The 17,951-nt window shown below is 23.9% G+C and overlaps 11 protein-coding genes across 11 annotated transcripts; 5 read left to right on the top strand and 6 right to left on the bottom strand.

Annotated features, from left to right (window-relative positions):
* Positions 1-2: 2 nt before the first annotated feature.
* Positions 3-664, top strand: T552_02922 (hypothetical protein). The gene is made up of 4 exons (XM_018371446.1): positions 3-15; positions 62-261; positions 307-401; positions 448-664. Exons 2-4 carry the CDS (start codon positions 95-97, stop codon positions 615-617), a joined length of 432 nt encoding a protein of 143 aa, XP_018224891.1. The 5' UTR covers positions 3-15; positions 62-94; the 3' UTR covers positions 618-664.
* Positions 665-1,950: 1,286 nt separating this feature from the next.
* On the top strand, positions 1,951-3,417 carry T552_02921 (hypothetical protein). The gene is made up of 5 exons (XM_018371445.1): positions 1,951-2,377; positions 2,421-2,977; positions 3,028-3,133; positions 3,176-3,277; positions 3,328-3,417. Exons 1-5 carry the CDS (start codon positions 1,996-1,998, stop codon positions 3,372-3,374), a joined length of 1,194 nt encoding a protein of 397 aa, XP_018224890.1. The 5' UTR covers positions 1,951-1,995; the 3' UTR covers positions 3,375-3,417.
* Positions 3,418-3,586: 169 nt separating this feature from the next.
* On the top strand, positions 3,587-4,053 carry T552_02920 (hypothetical protein). Its single transcript, XM_018371444.1, has 3 exons — positions 3,587-3,678; positions 3,724-3,795; positions 3,841-4,053. Exons 1-3 carry the CDS (start codon positions 3,633-3,635, stop codon positions 4,011-4,013), a joined length of 291 nt encoding a protein of 96 aa, XP_018224889.1. The 5' UTR covers positions 3,587-3,632; the 3' UTR covers positions 4,014-4,053.
* Positions 4,054-4,069: 16 nt separating this feature from the next.
* T552_04192 (hypothetical protein) lies at positions 4,070-5,258 on the bottom strand (the record flags this gene model as incomplete). Its single annotated transcript, XM_018372243.1, has 7 exons — positions 5,139-5,258; positions 4,965-5,059; positions 4,847-4,920; positions 4,654-4,805; positions 4,515-4,607; positions 4,172-4,471; positions 4,070-4,126 (listed from the first exon to the last, which is right to left on the bottom strand). Exons 2-7 carry the CDS (start codon positions 5,045-5,047, stop codon positions 4,070-4,072), a joined length of 759 nt encoding a protein of 252 aa, XP_018224888.1. The 5' UTR covers positions 5,048-5,059; positions 5,139-5,258.
* A 197-nt stretch (positions 5,259-5,455) lies between these two features.
* Positions 5,456-6,810, bottom strand: T552_04191 (hypothetical protein; the record flags this gene model as incomplete). The annotated part of the gene is made up of 4 exons (XM_018372242.1): positions 5,456-6,157; positions 6,201-6,317; positions 6,362-6,722; positions 6,773-6,810. The coding sequence occupies 4 exons, from the start codon at positions 6,808-6,810 to the stop codon at positions 5,459-5,461; spliced, it is 1,215 nt and encodes a 404-aa protein (XP_018224887.1). The 3' UTR covers positions 5,456-5,458.
* Positions 6,811-6,823: 13 nt separating this feature from the next.
* Positions 6,824-8,247, top strand: T552_02918 (hypothetical protein). Its single transcript, XM_018371443.1, has 8 exons — positions 6,824-7,079; positions 7,127-7,290; positions 7,340-7,466; positions 7,511-7,613; positions 7,657-7,822; positions 7,869-7,939; positions 7,984-8,066; positions 8,111-8,247. The coding sequence occupies exons 1-8, from the start codon at positions 6,863-6,865 to the stop codon at positions 8,200-8,202; spliced, it is 1,023 nt and encodes a 340-aa protein (XP_018224886.1). The 5' UTR covers positions 6,824-6,862; the 3' UTR covers positions 8,203-8,247.
* A 2-nt stretch (positions 8,248-8,249) lies between these two features.
* Positions 8,250-9,875, bottom strand: T552_02917 (protoporphyrinogen oxidase; the record flags this gene model as incomplete). The annotated part of the gene is made up of 4 exons (XM_018371442.1): positions 8,250-8,897; positions 8,940-9,554; positions 9,593-9,801; positions 9,845-9,875. The coding sequence occupies 4 exons, from the start codon at positions 9,873-9,875 to the stop codon at positions 8,250-8,252; spliced, it is 1,503 nt and encodes a 500-aa protein (XP_018224885.1).
* A 1,265-nt stretch (positions 9,876-11,140) lies between these two features.
* On the top strand, positions 11,141-13,069 carry T552_02916 (hypothetical protein). The gene is made up of 6 exons (XM_018371441.1): positions 11,141-11,456; positions 11,501-11,776; positions 11,825-11,930; positions 11,974-12,426; positions 12,468-12,685; positions 12,732-13,069. The coding sequence occupies exons 1-6, from the start codon at positions 11,185-11,187 to the stop codon at positions 13,021-13,023; spliced, it is 1,617 nt and encodes a 538-aa protein (XP_018224884.1). The 5' UTR covers positions 11,141-11,184; the 3' UTR covers positions 13,024-13,069.
* A 306-nt stretch (positions 13,070-13,375) lies between these two features.
* On the bottom strand, positions 13,376-14,131 carry T552_02915 (hypothetical protein). Its single transcript, XM_018371440.1, has 5 exons — positions 14,069-14,131; positions 13,899-14,026; positions 13,705-13,855; positions 13,511-13,662; positions 13,376-13,469 (listed from the first exon to the last, which is right to left on the bottom strand). The coding sequence occupies exons 1-5, from the start codon at positions 14,083-14,085 to the stop codon at positions 13,420-13,422; spliced, it is 498 nt and encodes a 165-aa protein (XP_018224883.1). The 5' UTR covers positions 14,086-14,131; the 3' UTR covers positions 13,376-13,419.
* A 1,102-nt stretch (positions 14,132-15,233) lies between these two features.
* T552_02914 (hypothetical protein) lies at positions 15,234-17,149 on the bottom strand. Its single transcript, XM_018371439.1, has 8 exons — positions 17,026-17,149; positions 16,713-16,982; positions 16,631-16,665; positions 16,295-16,582; positions 16,120-16,250; positions 15,911-16,073; positions 15,555-15,870; positions 15,234-15,511 (listed from the first exon to the last, which is right to left on the bottom strand). The coding sequence occupies exons 1-8, from the start codon at positions 17,102-17,104 to the stop codon at positions 15,279-15,281; spliced, it is 1,515 nt and encodes a 504-aa protein (XP_018224882.1). The 5' UTR covers positions 17,105-17,149; the 3' UTR covers positions 15,234-15,278.
* Positions 17,150-17,461: 312 nt separating this feature from the next.
* Positions 17,462-17,850, bottom strand: T552_02913 (hypothetical protein; the record flags this gene model as incomplete). Its single annotated transcript, XM_018371438.1, has 3 exons — positions 17,462-17,530; positions 17,603-17,789; positions 17,834-17,850. The coding sequence occupies 3 exons, from the start codon at positions 17,848-17,850 to the stop codon at positions 17,462-17,464; spliced, it is 273 nt and encodes a 90-aa protein (XP_018224881.1).
* Positions 17,851-17,951: the final 101 nt, after the last annotated feature.

The raw sequence follows: 17,951 nt of genomic DNA, 5'->3' as shown, positions 1-17,951 counted from the left end.
AATGAAATTATTCAGGTAAATTTTCAAGTATGAGATTAGGATAATGTTTTGATTTTTAAAGTTAATATTTTGAAAAAAAAAAATAAAAATATTAATGTTTTTTTATTTAAAAAGAATTAATATATCAAGAAAATTTGAAAATAAACATTTTTTCATAAAAACGTTAAATAGTATCTTGTTTTTTCGACAGAAAGATTTTGGCACTTTAAAATGTGGATATGAGGAGACTCCTTCATATTTCATTACTTTTACATGTCAGAGGTTATATTTTTTTATTTAGTATATGTTTTTTAATTTTTATTTTAGATGTTCAAGCAGAACAACACATAGAATGACAAAACAAGCTTATCATAATGGTACTGTAATTATTCAATGTCCTTGTTGTAAAAATCGTCATTTGAGTATGTTAATATTGAAAAAATTGCTTAAATTTAAATATTATCTTAGTTTCTGATCATCTTAAGATATTTTCCGATAAGAATATTACTATTGAAGATATTATGAAAGAAAAAGGTGAAAAAGTTTGTAAATATTATGGGGAAATTGTAAATAATCAGGCTACAAAATCTGTAGATAAGGATATTAAGTTATTTTTAGAACGACCAAAAAATGAATAATATCTTAGTTTATAGTTATATATTAACATAATTTATTAATAAAATAAATAGAAACATTAAGATATATTCTAAATGTGTTTATAAATATTAATAAAGATAAATATAATACTTGTTAAGCTAGATATATTTTTGATTTAGATATTAATATGTATTTTTATTTAGCACATATATTTTAAAAATTATTTTTGTATTATTTTTTATTTAGAAATATTAATATAATTCAGATTTTTGTTTTTTTTAGTATGTTCTTCTTGTTATATTTTAGTTGTGTTTTTTATATTGTTTTTTATTTATCACATACTAATTTTAACAAATTTGTGTTTTAAAAATATATTCAAGATAATTTGTTAATTTGGAATTTTATAAAAAATAATTTTAAAAGAGCTGTTTAATTTTGAATATTTTTAATTAGTTTTTATTGTAAAACTATTAATAGGAATTCTTATAATATTTTTTAATATAATTTTAAAGTTATTAATTTTGAATTTTAACTTATAATTTGTTAAAAATAGATAATGATCAATTCTTTGTTTAAATATTTATATAAGGTTTTAGAAATATATCTTTAAGAAATAATCAAATATAAATGTTTTATTTTTTTAATATTCTTTTTGGAAAAAAAAAAATAAAAGTTAGTTTATTCATTTTAGAATATTTTTTGTAGTTATAGTTTGTTTTTAAAAATAGTTAGTACTTTTATAAAAGTTTATAAAATATATAAATCTTCAAATAAAGATGTAATTTGTTATAATTTAAATAGGTCTTAATATCGAAAATTAGATATATGTTTGTAATATTTTTATTTAAGACTAAAGTTTTAAATTTTTATTCTTTATCTAATATGGATATTTTAATTTATCTTTTATAATTGTTTTTATTAAGTTTTCTTTAGAAATTATTTTATAAAGTATAAATTTAAATTATATTATTATTTCTTAGATATTATTTGTATAAAATATTTAGATATTAGATTTTACGTTTTGAATATTTTTAAAATATAAAAAATGTTTTTATAAATTATTTCATTTTTATTATAAAAATAATATCTAATTGATTGTAATTATTGCCTTTTTTAAATTTTATTTATTAATTTATAAATTATTTTAAGTTTAAAATATCATTGCGATTTTATTAAAAAGTGTTTGATCTAATTGTTTTTACATATATTTAATTTTATGTTTATATATATTATATTGTTATAATTTTGTAATTAATATACTAAGAAAAATGTGGAAAGGCTATTCCATTGATTATTTTGAATTATATATTTATTTATAATATTTATGTTTTAATAAATAATTTTTAAGTAAAAAAAAGCATATTTTTTTTGTGCATCGAATAAAATTTACCCTTGATTTTTGTTATTTTTTTTTTAAAAATGGCCCAAGCCGTAGCGTTATGGGGCTGTAAAGTTGAGCCAGGAAAACGTGTTCCTGCTCATGATAATGAGGATACAGCTGGTGCATTTCGTTTAACTATGGCTGCCATCGATTCATCTGATAAATCTTTTAAATCTTCTACCATAAAAGTTATTCGTAGACCAAGGTTCCATGGCGATGATGATAATATTGATGATAGTGATGATATTTCTGAATCTGATCTTAAGGAGCTTGAAGTTGAGTTTGTACTTTGTACCTTAAAACATGGCGATCAATATCAACAAAGTTTGGACTTGACATTTAGTGCGGATGAAGAAGTGTTTTTTACTACTAGTGGAGATTGTCCTGTATATCTTACAGGTAATCATGTTATTCTTTCAGGTAATTTTTTAGAATCAATTTTTATATATTTACATTTAATTAGACTTTGATGATTATGATATTTCTTCTGATGAGGATGAGCTTTTTGATAAATATTCAGATGATCTTGATGCTAATGATTCCGAATCTGGTGAATTAGATGATGATAGTCCTAAAATTGAAGAGCTTTCGTCGTCTGAAAGTAAAGTTTCTGATTCAGAAAAAAAGATAAATTTATCAGACAATGGTTTAGATGATCTAGATGATTTAGATGATTTAGATAGTGTGTCAAGAAATAATAGCAATAAACAGGATATTTCTAAAAAGAGAATTTTAGATACTGGTGACGTCGATATTTCAAAACTTAGTAAAAAACAAAGAAGAAAATTAAAACTTAATTCTGATAAATCTTCATCTGAAGCAAAAGGCGAATCGAATGTTTTTTCGAAAAATAATAGTTCGGAATCTCGTAATTTTCAGAATTCTAAACCTAGTGTTAGCTTTGCTAAGGATCTCGATCAGTCTTCTACTAAAACATCCAAATCTAAAGTATTAGAAGGAGGTGTGGTTATTGAGGACAAAGTAGTAGGCAAAGGTCCTCAGGTGAAGGATGGATGCAGGGTTTTTATTTTATTTTATTTTGTTCAAAATTAATTCTATATATTATATAGGTCGGGCTGCGTTATATAGGGAGACTTTTAAATGGGAAACAATTCGATTCTAATACTAAGGGGAAGCCTTTTACTTTTGTTGTAGGAAGTGGTGAAGTTATTAAAGGTAATTTTTCTTTGTATTTTTTTTTTTTTTTGATTTAAAAAGGATGGGATATTGGTATAAAAGGGATGTCATTGGGTGGCCAAAGACGTATTACAGTTCCCTGTTCTATGGCTTATGGAAAAAAAGCACTTTCAGGCATTCCAGGTAGTAATATATGTTTTTATTATATTTTAGAACGTTTATTTGTTTTTTAGCTGGTTCTGATCTTGTTTTTGAGGTTAAACTTGTAAAGATGAATTAATTGTTATCGGGTTTCGAGTACTAATAGGAATTATTTATATTTAAATTGTTAATATTTAAATATAATTTGTAATAAAATATTATTTATAGTTTATATTTTTGTATAAAAATTAAAAATGTTTATTAAAAGTTTTTATTAATATATAATTATATATTAGTTCTTGATATTTAGAGATTTTTGAAATTAGCTATAAAATGTTTTATTATTAAAATATTTGAAATTTAAAAAATAATTGTAGCGATATTTTAATATATAAAAATGACTAAAAAACGTCTTTATTTTGAAGTTTTCGGAAAGGTTCAAGGTTATAAATTTTAAATAAACTTAATAAAATTATTGATTATTATAGGTGTATATTTCCGTAATCATATAGTTGAAAAAGCAAAATCTTTGTCAATTGTGGGATGGTGTAGAAATACCGGTTAGATTTTAAAGTATTTTTACTATAAGGCTAATTTTGGATAAGCAAATGGTTCTGTTGAAATAGAGGCAGAAGGTACAGAGCAAAATTTAGATATATTTAAGAAATGGCTACAATATGAAGGAAGTCCTCTTAGCCGTGTAGACAATATGATAGTAAAAGAAATTAGCGTTATAAATAATGAAGAGTGTATGGTTCGTCTCAAAACTTTAAAATAAATTTTTAAATTTAAATAATGTAATACACTATTTTATTATGTATTTTTATAATATATTTATTCGTCATCATGGAAAACAGTTGCTTTCCCACTTAATGAAATGTAACGGGTTTTCTATAATGATATTAATATTTTCTTGGAGAGTTTAAAATGAAATACATGTGTTTTTCCAAGTTCATTTAATTTTAAGAAATCATCTTCTGGCAGTTCAGAAACTTGAAGATTACTTGTAATTCGTGAAGGAGTTACTGATTTTGGTATTACAGATGTACCCCTTTGTATGCACCAAGAAAGAATGACTTGTGCTTCTGTCATTTTATTTTTATTTGCAATTTCTTTAACCACTGGTTCTTCTAGAAGTGGTGTACCTGTAGAACCGAACGGCGAGTATGAAGTTAAATGAATTCCTTTTTTAATACAAAATTCAAGAAGCTTTTCTTGTGATAGATAAGGATGTAACTATTAAAGTTAAAATTGTTTTAATATTTTTTCAAAAAAATACCTCGCATTGGTTAACTGCTGGTACTACTTCAGCTATTTTCAATAGTTTTTCTAAATTCACAGTGCTAAAATTTGAAACCCCAATAGCTTTTACCTTAATGTAATTGGCATTTACATCTTTGCAATATATTATACTCAACCTTTCCTGTACTAAGAAGTTTCTCAAGTGATTTCCATGTTTTTAAGAAATCCCAATTTTCTTCAAAATCATAAGTACCATCTGATTTTTTTGGGAAAAAAATATGATTTCCATTTGGATTAAGGGAAAGAGGCCAATGCATAAGATAAAGATCTAAAGAATTATATTTAAGTTATTAAGATATGTATACATACCAACATAATCTAAACCCAATTTATTTAGACTTTGATCTAAACACTCTTCTGCACGAGAGTGAAAGGTAGATGCTCTAAGAATAAGTACAAATATATAATGAATCTAAAAATGAATTACAATTTTGTTGTTACGAAAATTTCCTCTCGAGGAATCTCACTATTTCTAATGCCTTGTCCTACCCCCTCTTCGTTTAAATACATAAAAGCAGTATCCTATTATTAATTAATAACAAAATTATAAATTTCTAGTAGTTCCAATATGGCGATATCCGGCTTTTAAAGCAGTTTCTACTGCGATAGAGACTTCTAATTTCTTATTAATAATTATTAATTTAAAATATGAAAGATAACCATCTGGCTTGGATTGCCATGTTCCTAGTCCTAATGCTGGAATATAATGGCCTGTATTTAACTATATAATTAATAACCGAATTAATTAATATGGTTATGTTACTCTGAATAACTTATTAAAAACCATTTTTTTGTAAAATGATAAAATTTTTTTTTCAAAAAAATAGGTACTAAATATTTTAAATATTATTTTTGTACTAAAACGTAATATATATATATATAGTTCTAAAATATTATTATTGATATACTTTATATTTAAGATTAATTAAATAAAATTGAATGCTTTACTAAAGAAATTTCTTGTTGAAATTCCAAAAGTGTTCGAAGTTCCCACCATATAAAAATGAGTTCCAATAGACTAAAAATGCAAGTCAAAAAAATAATAGTATTAATAAAAAAAAGAAGAAATGTAATATATATATTATGAGACCAAAAGACTGAAATGTGCAAGCCAATTATTATAATAATAGATATGAAGAAATAAATAGCTTTTAAATAAGAGTACTTTTTTATTTGATTAATATGGTTATTGAATTCTTGCTGTATAATTTCTAAGTCCTCAATCTTAAGTTTATTAGGATTAGAGTTGTTTGGACTATTCATGAGTTCAATAAGAGCATCAATTCCGAAATGATCAGAGTATGAACAGTTTAAGGAAGGTATTATTTCCGTAAAAGCTAACTTGACGTATTTTACTATGAACCAAGATGTATCTATAAATATATAATCTAGTCTTTTTGCTTCACATTTTCCCGGTGATTTTTTCCATTTCTTCATCCTCCATGTATTTATAGGTGAATCACATGTAAAACATAATTTTTCTATAGTTTTCTCTTGATTTAATGTTTTTTTATTATACTGATTTTGATCTATGTTAATGTTCCATGAATCTGAAATCGAACCATTAAAAGAAATAATTTTGTAAATAATACTATCTGGTTTTGAATTAAAATCTCCAACCTTTAAAAATAGTTAATTATGACTTTAAAAGCAGATAATTTACAATAATTGTTATTTTTCCTGCTGTAAAAGCAGATAATATTAATTTTGAGATTTCCCATGCCTGTGATATTCTATGACATAAATATTCATCATTTTCTCCTCCGTAAGATGCATGAAGCTATGAAATAATTAATTAGGTAATTATATTGATTGTTTTTTAACATGTGTATTAAAAAATTCAATTTTTTTTCCATTAGGCATTAAAAGTGTTGCCATTGCTACACCTTTTCCCACATACCAATCTCCATGATAAAAAGCGCCTGGTCTACCATTTAAAGAATATTTATACATTGAAGTTGATTCAATTGGGAATTTAGAAAGAATAACAAGCCCTGATCCGAAAATACCACTAAAGTAAAATTTTCCATAAGGGAGTTTGTGCTTTGTGTTATTCCTCATGTTCTCGTAATCGGAATATACCCAAACTTCTTGAAGGCCTACTATATCATAATCTTCTGATGCAATACGTTTAGAAATAAAATCAAGACGTTCTTTGCGATAATTTGATATGTATTTTAATCCCCTATTGTGGTATTTAATTGTACAATGTAGTTAATATGTAAAGAATATTACCAGCAATTTAATGATAAAATTCTAATCTCTTTGCTCATTTTAGTTTTTTGTTGAATTTTTTCGATTTTTTAAAACTGATTTTTTCATTAAATGAACGAAGACAATCAGCCTTTAGCAAAAAGGATAAAACCCGAACAGAAGCTTTCAATTTCTCTAGATAATACTTCCACATCTGTATCTGATAATTGCAATTTTAATATTATTCCAAGAATTTCAAATTATACATTAAGATATTCATTAATAGGGCACAAAAAACCTATATCTAGTGTTAAATTTAGTCCTGATGGGAAATGGTTAGCAAGCTCTGGTAGGTTATTTTTGATTTACATTCGTAGAACTGATGTAGTTATTTAGCTGCTGACAAATTAATTAAAATATGGAACGCATTAGATGGAAAATTTGAACAAACTCTTGAAGGACATTTAATGGGTATTTCTGATATTGCATGGGCATCTGATTCGCAATCATTAGCATCTGCTAGTGATGATAAAACGATTCGTATTTGGAATTTAATGACCGTATTTAAATTGATTATGTTTTTCTGTATTTTTAAAATTTCTGTTTTAGGGAACAACAATAAAAGTGTTGAAGGGACATACAAATTATGTATTTTGCATAAATTATAATCCTCAAAGTAATTTAATTGTTTCTGGATCTTTTGATGAAAGTATTCGTATATGGGATGTTAAGAAAGGTTTCATTTTTTAAAAGTGCTAGAAATTTTAATAAAAAAAAAAGGAAAATGTATGAAAACTTTACCTGCACATTCTGACCCTGTTTCTGCTGTCCATTTTAACAGAGATGGCACAATGATTGTTTCCTGTAGTTATGATGGTTTAATGTTAGAAACTTAAAACTTGCTGTTGTATTATTGATAATTATAGACGAATATGGGATACTGCAACAGGACATTGTTTGAAAACTCTTGTTGATGATGACAACCTTCCTGTTTCATTTGTTAAATTTTCTCCTAATGGAAAATATATTCTTGCTAGTACGTTAGATAGTACTCATAAGCTTTGGAATTTTCATAATGGAAAATGTTTGAAAGTAAACTTCAACCGATTTGTATTTTTGAAAATATTTATAAATGTAGACATATCAAGGTCATATTAATAAGAGATACTGTATGCTTGCTTCATTTTCTGTAACTGGAGGTAAATGGATGTAAATAGAATCTTAGGTATGATGATATAGTCTAACATCTAAAGTATTAGTGGCTCTGAAGACAATTTGATTTTTATATGGGATCTTCAATCTAAAAAAGTAGTACAAAAATTAGATGGACATTCTGGTATAATATGATATAATTTATGTTATTAATTTAGAAATATATAGATGTGGTAGTTTCTGTAAGTACACATCCTGACCATAACATTATAGCTTCGGGATCTCTTGATAAAACGGTTAATATATATTATGACTCCTAATTTTTTAACATTATGTTTTGTATACAATTTAATAATTTACAACACTGCTAGTTTGATTTTACGAATTCTAGTCCTGTAGCTTTTCCTTTTTTTTTTAATCTTCTTACAAGGAAATATGCATTTTTTATACAATCATTAACACCAATACCTCCATAGAAATTTCCAACAAGAGATAAATTACCTTTATATGTATTATAAACGTAATTGTGAATATTTTTAAGATCCTGATGATGCCCAAGATTGTATTGTGGTATAGAATTTTTTTGGAGTTTATAGTTAACAATAACAGGTGTATCCTTTATTCCCAAATGCCTTGAAATAACATTTCGTGCTAATGCAATAAACTCACTTTCTTTAGGGAATATAGTTTTATGCTTCCAAAAACTTCCTCCTATCATTACTGTCATTTTTGTTCCTTTGTATGTGTCTAATTCGGGAAAACTGTTACTATCAAATATAACACCTAAAGCCTGCTCTGGATTTTCCTCTTCACTAATTGATTTTGGAATAAGATATCCAAATCCTTGAATAGGCAAAAGATTTGGATTATCAAAAAAAAGATTTACGACTAAAATTGTAGTGCTTGAAAAACTTTTTGTTAGTTTTTTAAAAGGATCAAGTAGCTTTGTAAGAACTTGAATTGGTAATGCTGATATCAAATGGTCAAAATAAAATTCTGATGTATTTGTTTTTATCTATTACTATCAATATTTTTAGGATTATAATGTAAAATTTACTTTGAATATATTGTTAAACTCAAGTGATTTAATCTCAGAATTAAAATATATGTGAACATTATCCCTAGTAAAAAGATCATTGGATATAGCATTGCTAAGAGTACCTAATCCATTTTTAAATGAATATATATATGTGTTTTTTGTTTTTTTTATAATATCTTCTGAATCTTTTTCAATAGTTGATTTTATATTTTCTTCATTTTTATTTAGAGAAATTCTATTAAATAAAACTCCTTTTAAAACGCTACCATAAAGTTCTTCATAATTCCACAAATGTGGAAAAGTAGATTTAATACTTAAATCATTAATATCTCCTGCATATATTCCATGTATAAAAGCACTAACTAAATTTTCAGAAATTGATGTGTTGAATCTTCTTGATATAAAACTAGAAATTGTTTCATCTGAAATGTTTTTGTTTCTAATTGGTTTGAATGGTTCGGATATTATTGCCCATAAAAAAGAACGCAAAATTGGTGTTTTCGATATAAATGCCGATAATAATGAGTTGGGAAGAGCGTTTAATTGATTTTGGAAGTATATATATTTGTTTTTAATTAATGGTGAATTTTTTGGTACAAGAATCATTTCATTTATTAAATCTAATTTTTTTATCTATATGTTAGTTAACTTAAAATTAATTTAAAATATACCATATCAAGAGTTATATATCCAGAAATTCCAGTAGGTTTAAGAGATCTCGGACCTTCTTCAAAATATATTGTACCGCGAGAAGAGTCAATCTTTTTTGTATTAAGTAATCCTCCAAGTCTATTTGATGATTCAAGGATAGTTATTTTGGTGGATGGGGAAAACAAACGGGAAAGATACCATGCAGTAGACAGTCCAGAAATTCCACCCCCTAGTTAATTTTAGGATTTATGGTAATAAAATATATAATAGACCTAGAATCCCTATAGATTTGGATGATAACATAGTGTTTATCTTTTGTGTATAATATTGTTATAAATAAGTTAGAATATAAAAAATTAAATAATTAATTAGATTTTATAAAAATCATACTAATTGAATAGTTTTACCATGGCTGAATTGTATGAAAATCATAATAATTTTTAAGATTTTAAATTATATTTGGACGAAAAAAAATAATGTATTTTATTTGATAATATTATTTAAAAAATATTCTATAAAATACTTTTTTTTAATATTTGTTTAATAGGATATAAATAGGTCATGTTTAGACATTTTGTTTTTAATAAGATATATTTAGGTTTATCATATTATATTTTTTGTAAAATAACTATTTATTTTACTTATATCTTAAAGATTTTAAATTAATATGTATATAATAACATTTAAAATAATGTCCTTTTATAAATATATTTATATTGATTCAATGAGTTAAAATGAGTAATTGTATATTCGATTTTTTGTAAATAGTATAAAGTACATGAGATTACTAAATATATATTTAAATATATATTTGTATTCAAAACTTTAAAATATTTGGTTTTTATTATAAAAAAATAATGTATTTTGAAATGTTAATATATATTTTGAATATTTTAGTACGATTTGTGTATCTTTATAAAAAAATATTTAAACATATATATTTTTTTCTTGAGGTGTTATATATGTAAGTATTATTCATTTTAAAATAAATATATAAAAGGTATATATAACATAATCTAAATTTACATTTGTAAACGTAAAAAAAATATAATTTTATGTTTTAATAAAAAGGTTATCATACTGATAGATTGTATTATTAAATGTACTCTTTAAAAAATAGTTATTATTACTATATATATGAAGTTTTCTTAAATATATAATATAAAATGATGTAAAAATAATGTTAGTTTTTTAGATTTTTAATTGAAATATTTTTTTTATTTTGTTTTTTTTATTTATGGTTGCTATGGTATCCATTTTTTGTCGTTTTCATAATAAACAATTTGAATTTGTCTAAACGTTTTCATCTACTAGAATTTTACTAGGTTTTTGATTAAAATTTCGGAACTTTTTGAGTCATTGTATTTTGAAATAGTTATTTTGGTATATTTATTTTTTACAATATAGAAGAATTTAGTTTTTTCTAATTTATTTTTTTATTTTTATTTTTTTGTAAGGAATTTTTGGTTTTATTTTATTAATTTGCTTATCTTTTTAAGATATTTTCATAGTATTTGGCACTCTTTGTTTAATTTTCTTCAATATATTTTTCATGATGATAGTTTGAAGATTATTATTCTATGTGGTGGAAAATATAATAGATATTTCATATATGGATACTTCACCTCTTGCTTCTTTTTGTTTTTCCGGAAATCAGAATTCTTGTATGACATCGATATCAGGGCATAATGAAATTGACAAATCTAATTTTATGATTTCCGGGAAGAAATATACTGATAAGAATAATAAATTCGGTATGATTAACTTAAAACAATCCTCTAAGAGTGGAAATAATGGTACATGCTTTGATACTGGATCATTCAAAATGAGTCCTACAACATCACTTGTAGCAGAACTTTCTGGTAATTTTTATATTGATAAAAGGTATGTTGTAATGTATTATATATTTGCTATTCAGTTGGATATAGCCCTGTTCCACCTACTCCAAGACGTTCTCTTTTGTTTAATTTTTCATGTGATCACCAATCAACACCGGTATTGAATTTTTTAAATGATCCTATTACTCCTAAATTCGACTCATTAACTATGGGAAATATTAATATAGTCACCCCATCTTCATCACCTATAGAAACTATGGATTATTCGCCATTACCACAAAAGCATACTATAGCCGCCTTTGGTACTGAGCATTGTGAAACTTTTGATGACCAGAATTTATGTTCATTTGTAAACTCAGAAACAAGGTATCTATATGAACTTTAATAAATGTAGTTAATAAAAATTATAATTAGGGATTATTGTGATATAAAGAATTCTAGAATACCTTTAGATGATATATCTAACTCTAATGAATTGAATAATAATATATTAGATTCATTATTTATGGCTAATGAAAATGTAATTTTATTTTTTTATTTTAACATCATATAATATTATATAGTCGAGGATAAATTCATCCGTTCTTGATACAGACTATGATAAAGAGAATGTAGACAATAATCAGATAAAGAATGATACTGAATCTTGTGATATTGCTTTAAATGATCTTTTTTCTAATTCACCAAATCCTACTCGGTTTTCTGTTGGAAATGTTGAATCTGAGTTTCTTCAGTCTTTTAAAAAACCTTTATTTTCTCGCTATTCTATTGCTTTAGAAGCCTCCCCTTTTCCATTTATGGATAATGATAATATGGATCATCGATTAGTAAAGTGGAGAAGAACACAAAGCTTATATCAGAATTCCTCTGACTTTTTTTCTACAAAGTATAAGGGACAAGATAATAGTGATTTATGTTTACAGTTATCTCCATTTGAATTTAACTCTAATGATTGTCAAATTTTGCCTTGTTTTAGTATTAAAGACGATCGCTTGAAAAGAATTGACAGTGATATAGTAAAGTTTATTAAAAATGTTATTATTTTTAACATTCATAGATTGTCCGATTGCTAGATGGACATTATCATGACCAATGTGATGAATATATAATTGTCGATTGTCGATTTGAATATGAATATAATGGAGGTCATATTATGGGAGCTATTAATATAAATACAAAGGATGCTCTAGATGCACTTCTTCTAGATAATCCGAAGACTAAAAGATGTTTGATTATTTTTCATTGTGAATATAGTTCACATCGTGCGCCAAGATTGTATGTTTTTTTTTTGATATATACATCATGATTAAGACAAAAATAGAGCATTATATTTAAGAAATAAGGATAGACAGCTTAATATGAAAAGGTATCCTCTTTTGTATTATCCGGAAATTTATATCTTGCATGGTGGCTATAGAAGTTTTTATGAAAAATATAAAGAAAGATGTGAGCCGCAGAATTATGTTGAAATGGATGATTCTTTGCATAAAACTGCATGTGCAAGAGAAATGTGTAATTTTCGAAGAAACACTAAATTTTTGAGAACTCTAACATATACATATAGTCAGACTGACGCAATTTATATGAACACTCTGCAAAAAGATGTAGAGTAACGTCCGTTATATATATAATGTTAACTGATTTATAATGCAAATCTATAAATCTTAGCCGTTATGCATTTTTTAAAAAAAAATGTAAAAAAAAATAAATGATTCTGTAAAGTTAATGAAATAATTTATAGTATTTTCCTAATTAAATTTGTGAAGACAAACGTTTAATAACGTTACATATAAATATTGCGAAATTAGGATTTAATACTGTTCGGTTTAGTTTCAATATACTAATTAATAGATATACAACTAGTAATATATTGCGATTATGTAGTCTATTGTTCATAAAATATAATAAATACAAATATAAATGTATTTTAATAGTAAAAAATGTTGGAGTAAAAAAATAATTTATATATATTTTTGTAATATATAACATTTATTATAATCATTAAATTTCTAAGTGTTTTGCTCATGAGTTTCGATTTCTGATAGATTTTTTGATTTTTCTATCTTTATGTTATATTGTGTATTAAACGTTATAATATACCTTGTTCTTTTTCAATTTGAATCTGATCAGATATAGCTTGTAGACTATTAATTGTTTCTGCAAATTGTGATTTTCTAGAATGCCATGTATTTATATATAATTTTTTTTCTAATTTTAAGTCATGAATTTCAGCGTGCAATTTATTAATAAGACTAAATAAAGTTATATAGAAATTAATAACGATTATATTTTACTCTTGTAATGTTTTCCGATCTTTAGGATGATCTGTTTGGATTTCATTTGTCAAATTGTTGTATTCTATCTTGTTTGATTTGATTTTTTGAATTTCATGAAGCTTATCATAAAGTTGGTGTATATTGGTTTTTGTAGTCAATATTTTTTTTTCTGAACAATTATTATAATACAAAAAGAGTATGAATTAAATAACCTATATCTATTTTTTCGTTAGAATAATTTAATGATTCTAATTTGTTTGTTTTCCATAGCAGTAATAATCGTTTTATGGTAAGTTCAAAATAAGTAAAATCTATATTAATTTGATTATCTAGTGATTTTCTACTTATTAAAATTTAAAAATAATAATATATGTGAACATACTGTAATTCACTAGACATATAAGGATGTTTTGTGATTGAAATACATCGTTTTAATATCTTTTTTAATGGTCTTTCTTCAATTAATAACCGATTTTTGATTAATAATTCTAAAATATTATTAATAATTAGATAGTTATGATGTTAAAATAATTTCCTTCGTCAAACATATTTTCAATGTCTTAAACCAAAATAGTAAGAAATAATAAAAATTGATTAAATTTTTGATTAGTTCTATTATTTAAAAAAATAATTTATTACGGACACATTAATCTAAAAATATTAATTTAAAAATAATTAGTATAACTGATAATTTATTATATATTATTTATGATTATATTTATTTTTTATTAAAATAATTGATATAATTTTATGTCAAAACTATTTAAAATATAATTGTTAATATAAAAATAAAGTATTAAATATAATATATATAATTATATTAAACTATATAAAATTTAATTTAATTTTGACAATTGTATATGATTTATATTATATTTTAATATTACTTTAAAAATTTAATATATAATTATTATTTAAATAAATAGCTAGTTTCTGAAATTAAAACTTATGAATTTAATATAATTATATTTTTTCATTGATATAAATGAAATATATAATATAAATTTATTATGACTAGTTTTAAATATAACCATTTACAAACATAAATAATTATATAATATTTTATTATTATTTAAACTATTATAAATAATGTAATACTTTTTAATAAACTTTATATAAATTTTATAAAAAAAATAGTAATTATTACTAATAATATATATTGTTATTTATAATATTATCAATATAAAATATTAATTTCAACATATTTTCAATTAATATGTTAATACATAATTAAACAAATTAAATATCTAATAAGTTAATTTAGAAATATCAATTTTAAAATATATAAGTTTATATTAATATTTTTAATATATTTTTTTCTATCAAGTTATAAAAAAAATATTATTAATTTACTAATTTAATTATTATAAATAGTCAAATTATATACGTTTAAAGAATTTATATCATACTAATAATTTGTATGTTATTTTTACAATTATTGAGCATTATGTATGTATTTAAAAGAAAATTAACCAATTCATTTTTTTTTTAAACATGTTATATAATAAAACTAATTTACATATCATTTATATACTTTATTTTGTTTTATATAACTCAATCAACAACAAAAAAAAATGTAAACAATAAAATATTCAACAAATCAATTCACGACTAAAGTTATAAAGATCGAACTTTAATGTATCTATATCATTTTGAAACATTTCAAAAACATTATCATCGATACAATCATACACAATATCATTAACACTATATTCAGAGTTTGTTAATTTAGGAAAAAAAATAGGATTTCTAATGGAATCAATTGCTAATCTTAAGTGCATTCTGAGCGCCTCATTCTCTTTTTCCAAAGACGATATACGTGTTTCTTTATTATATCAAAAACAATCAAACTATAAAAATTTACTTACCATAAACATCTTTCAAATTATTTATTATAGATTTTAATTTAATAGACTCATATTTATGCCCCTCTAACTCATTTTTTTCAGCCCGAAGCTCAGTAAGTAATCGAGTCATATCATCAAGTTCTTTTTCTATATCAGCATTGCATGCAAACTTTATTTCTTTTATTTCATTAACGACTGCATTAGTATGTATATGTTTTGCAGCAGTTGCATAACGTAGAGTCGAAAGACTTTCATCATAATCGGAGGGAGATATACAAGCCACCATAGCAGTCTTACTATTACCACCCAAACTATCAGAAAGTAAAAAAGTTAAAACCTAATCCAAAATTAAAAAAAAAAAAAATATTAAATCTTACAGAATCACGATATGGAATTATAGAACCAGATTTACCTTCAGAAAGATATGTTATAACACGGCCCAAACTTGTTAAAGATTTATTAATAAAAGCACCTTCTCTCAATCTTGAACCAGTAGAACCGGTTGCATATGCTCTTTCTGACCCAGCCAAGTCAATCAATCTATAATTCATTATAAGAATAACGATAAGAATAATATATACGCAACCTAAATAGAGAAGTTTTTTCAACAGTCTTTTTCTCATTTTTATCTAAATAAACTTGTTTTATCTTTATTGTAAAAATCGCATGAGAGCGACTAGATGTTTCATTCATACGTGTACTTGCAGTTATCCTTGCCTTTTTTTATCAATTTATTTGAAACTCAAAAAAATATAAAATACATTGTTACCCACTCGAATAAAAGCAAGAACATCATCAAAGCTAGTAACTTGAAATTCAGATAAATTTTCTAAATAAGGACCATTGACAGGACTTTCACGAACTTTCAAAGCCACTGGCTTCTGAATAACATCCCTTGCGGATAAAAGATCCATAGCAATTTCATTATAAATTTCATAATATGACACAGTAACAGTAAAACATATATCCATTTTTGAACGCTCTTCGATTTGTTCAAATAAATCTTTACATGCTAGTGGCATAAGTCCAGGATCATCCGAAGTACCAATCTTCCAAAATATATCAATTTAGATAATAAAAAAGCATAAAAATATCACCATCGAATAAGTTTTACCAGATCCAGTCTGACCATCTAAAATAAGATCAATCTCATATATTCTAAGAAGACAAAGATCATACAAGCAAAGATACAAGTATTATACCCTTCAAGAGAATGAGAAACAAATTCTTTACCTAAACAATCATATAAAGCACTTTGACCTGAAAAGTGTTTATCCATTTTATCCACAGACCATAAACATCTATCAAATGAAAATGTTTTGAATTCACGTATCCTCCTTTTAGAAGCCCTGGAATTAGAAGGGTCACTATCATCAGGACATTTAACAATTAAAGTTTGCCTATCATTTGTATTAACAGATACTAAACATTTTGCACCTCGAGTAATTTCTTTAAACATTATAAAAACAAACATTTCAAGGAAACAAATTACCTCTCTCATTAAGAGGCCTAACTCTAACAATAACCCTCACACTATTATGCCTCAAAGTTTCAGAAGATTGCTTTTTCATTTAATCTATATAGAAAAAGAACGTTAAACACAAAATAAAAACACGTGCACGTGACAATAACATATACACTAGTATCAATATTATTAATAATTAACATTTTCCATTATATTTTATACATAAATAAATATAATATTTTTCAAAAAAAACAATACATTTTATAATCATTAAAACTTTATATACCAAACACTCCAAAACAAAATACATACAAAAAAAATAAACAAAAAAAAATGAAACCATCTAATATTTTGCAGTCTAGCTACACGATTCATATTCTTAAATATACCATTTAACATAACTCTTGTACTAGAAAATTTGTCATTCTTTTAAGAAAATTAGAAAATTACATTATAATTATCATTACTTTTTTACCATTGAAGACAAAAATACAGATGATTCGCGAATTTCATCACCTATAGAAATTGTTATCTAGAAAATATTAACAATATAATTTTATAATGTATAATCCATGAATAATGGATAATAAAAATTATAACAAACATCTTTAAGAGTTTTAATTTTTGAACTTAAATGATCAATATCATATTCATTTTGATTTCCAGAAAACCCAAAACTATTACTATCATATTGTTGATCAAAATAAGAATGATATATATCTTGATCAATTTGTGAATACTTTGTTTTACTCAAACTAGATCTATTTTCTCGATGAAATAAACCATTGTATCTATAAATTAATCATAAACAAAATAAAACAGAAACTCTGACAACCTAGTTTTACTGCTCATTTCATCACATCAAATCTTTGTTTTATACCACAAAAATATTTCTTAAACAATAAAAAATAATATTTTACGGTATTAGTAATTTTAAGATTTATTAAGACCTT

Source organism: Pneumocystis carinii (assembly GCF_001477545.1).
Source record: "Pneumocystis carinii B80 chromosome Unknown supercont1.13, whole genome shotgun sequence".
In the NCBI taxonomy this organism is placed as follows: domain Eukaryota; kingdom Fungi; phylum Ascomycota; class Pneumocystomycetes; order Pneumocystales; family Pneumocystaceae; genus Pneumocystis; species Pneumocystis carinii.
The sequence above is the reverse complement of the archived record's forward strand: the minus strand, read 5'-3'. Positions and strand labels throughout refer to the sequence as shown.

Excerpts from the sequence above, each read along its gene's own strand:
- T552_02914 (XM_018371439.1), bottom strand. The coding sequence starts at position 17,104 with ATGAAAAAGCAATCTTCTGAAACTTTGAGGCATAATAGTGTGAGGGTT. Across the intron at positions 16,251-16,294 it reads TTATTCGAGTGGGTAACAAT|GCAAGGATAACTGCAAGTAC; the intron begins GTATTTTATATT and ends TGATAAAAAAAG. Across the intron at positions 15,871-15,910 it reads TAATTCCATATCGTGATTCT|GTTTTAACTTTTTTACTTTC; the intron begins GTAAGATTTAAT and ends ATTTTGGATTAG.
- T552_02916 (XM_018371441.1), top strand. The coding sequence starts at position 11,185 with ATGGATACTTCACCTCTTGCTTCTTTTTGTTTTTCCGGAAATCAGAAT. Across the intron at positions 11,777-11,824 it reads TTTGTAAACTCAGAAACAAG|GGATTATTGTGATATAAAGA; the intron begins GTATCTATATGA and ends AATTATAATTAG. Across the intron at positions 12,427-12,467 it reads AAAGAATTGACAGTGATATA|ATTGTCCGATTGCTAGATGG; the intron begins GTAAAGTTTATT and ends TAACATTCATAG.
- T552_02915 (XM_018371440.1), bottom strand. Across the intron at positions 13,856-13,898 it reads TAACGAAAAAATAGATATAG|AAAAAAAAATATTGACTACA; the intron begins GTTATTTAATTC and ends ATAATTGTTCAG. Across the intron at positions 13,470-13,510 it reads TCAAATTGAAAAAGAACAAG|AAAAATCAAAAAATCTATCA; the intron begins GTATATTATAAC and ends ACATAAAGATAG.
- T552_02920 (XM_018371444.1), top strand. The coding sequence starts at position 3,633 with ATGACTAAAAAACGTCTTTATTTTGAAGTTTTCGGAAAGGTTCAAG. Across the intron at positions 3,679-3,723 it reads AGTTTTCGGAAAGGTTCAAG|GTGTATATTTCCGTAATCAT; the intron begins GTTATAAATTTT and ends TGATTATTATAG. Across the intron at positions 3,796-3,840 it reads GGGATGGTGTAGAAATACCG|CAAATGGTTCTGTTGAAATA; the intron begins GTTAGATTTTAA and ends ATTTTGGATAAG.
- T552_02921 (XM_018371445.1), top strand. The coding sequence starts at position 1,996 with ATGGCCCAAGCCGTAGCGTTATGGGGCTGTAAAGTTGAGCCAGGAAAA. Across the intron at positions 2,378-2,420 it reads TAATCATGTTATTCTTTCAG|ACTTTGATGATTATGATATT; the intron begins GTAATTTTTTAG and ends ACATTTAATTAG. Across the intron at positions 3,134-3,175 it reads AAGTGGTGAAGTTATTAAAG|GATGGGATATTGGTATAAAA; the intron begins GTAATTTTTCTT and ends TGATTTAAAAAG.
- T552_02922 (XM_018371446.1), top strand. The coding sequence starts at position 95 with ATGTTTTTTTATTTAAAAAGAATTAATATATCAAGAAAATTTGAAAAT. Across the intron at positions 262-306 it reads ATTACTTTTACATGTCAGAG|ATGTTCAAGCAGAACAACAC; the intron begins GTTATATTTTTT and ends TTTTTATTTTAG. Across the intron at positions 402-447 it reads TTGTAAAAATCGTCATTTGA|TTTCTGATCATCTTAAGATA; the intron begins GTATGTTAATAT and ends ATATTATCTTAG.
- T552_02918 (XM_018371443.1), top strand. The coding sequence starts at position 6,863 with ATGAACGAAGACAATCAGCCTTTAGCAAAAAGGATAAAACCCGAACAG. Across the intron at positions 7,467-7,510 it reads TATATGGGATGTTAAGAAAG|GAAAATGTATGAAAACTTTA; the intron begins GTTTCATTTTTT and ends TAAAAAAAAAAG. Across the intron at positions 7,823-7,868 it reads ATAATGGAAAATGTTTGAAA|ACATATCAAGGTCATATTAA; the intron begins GTAAACTTCAAC and ends TTATAAATGTAG.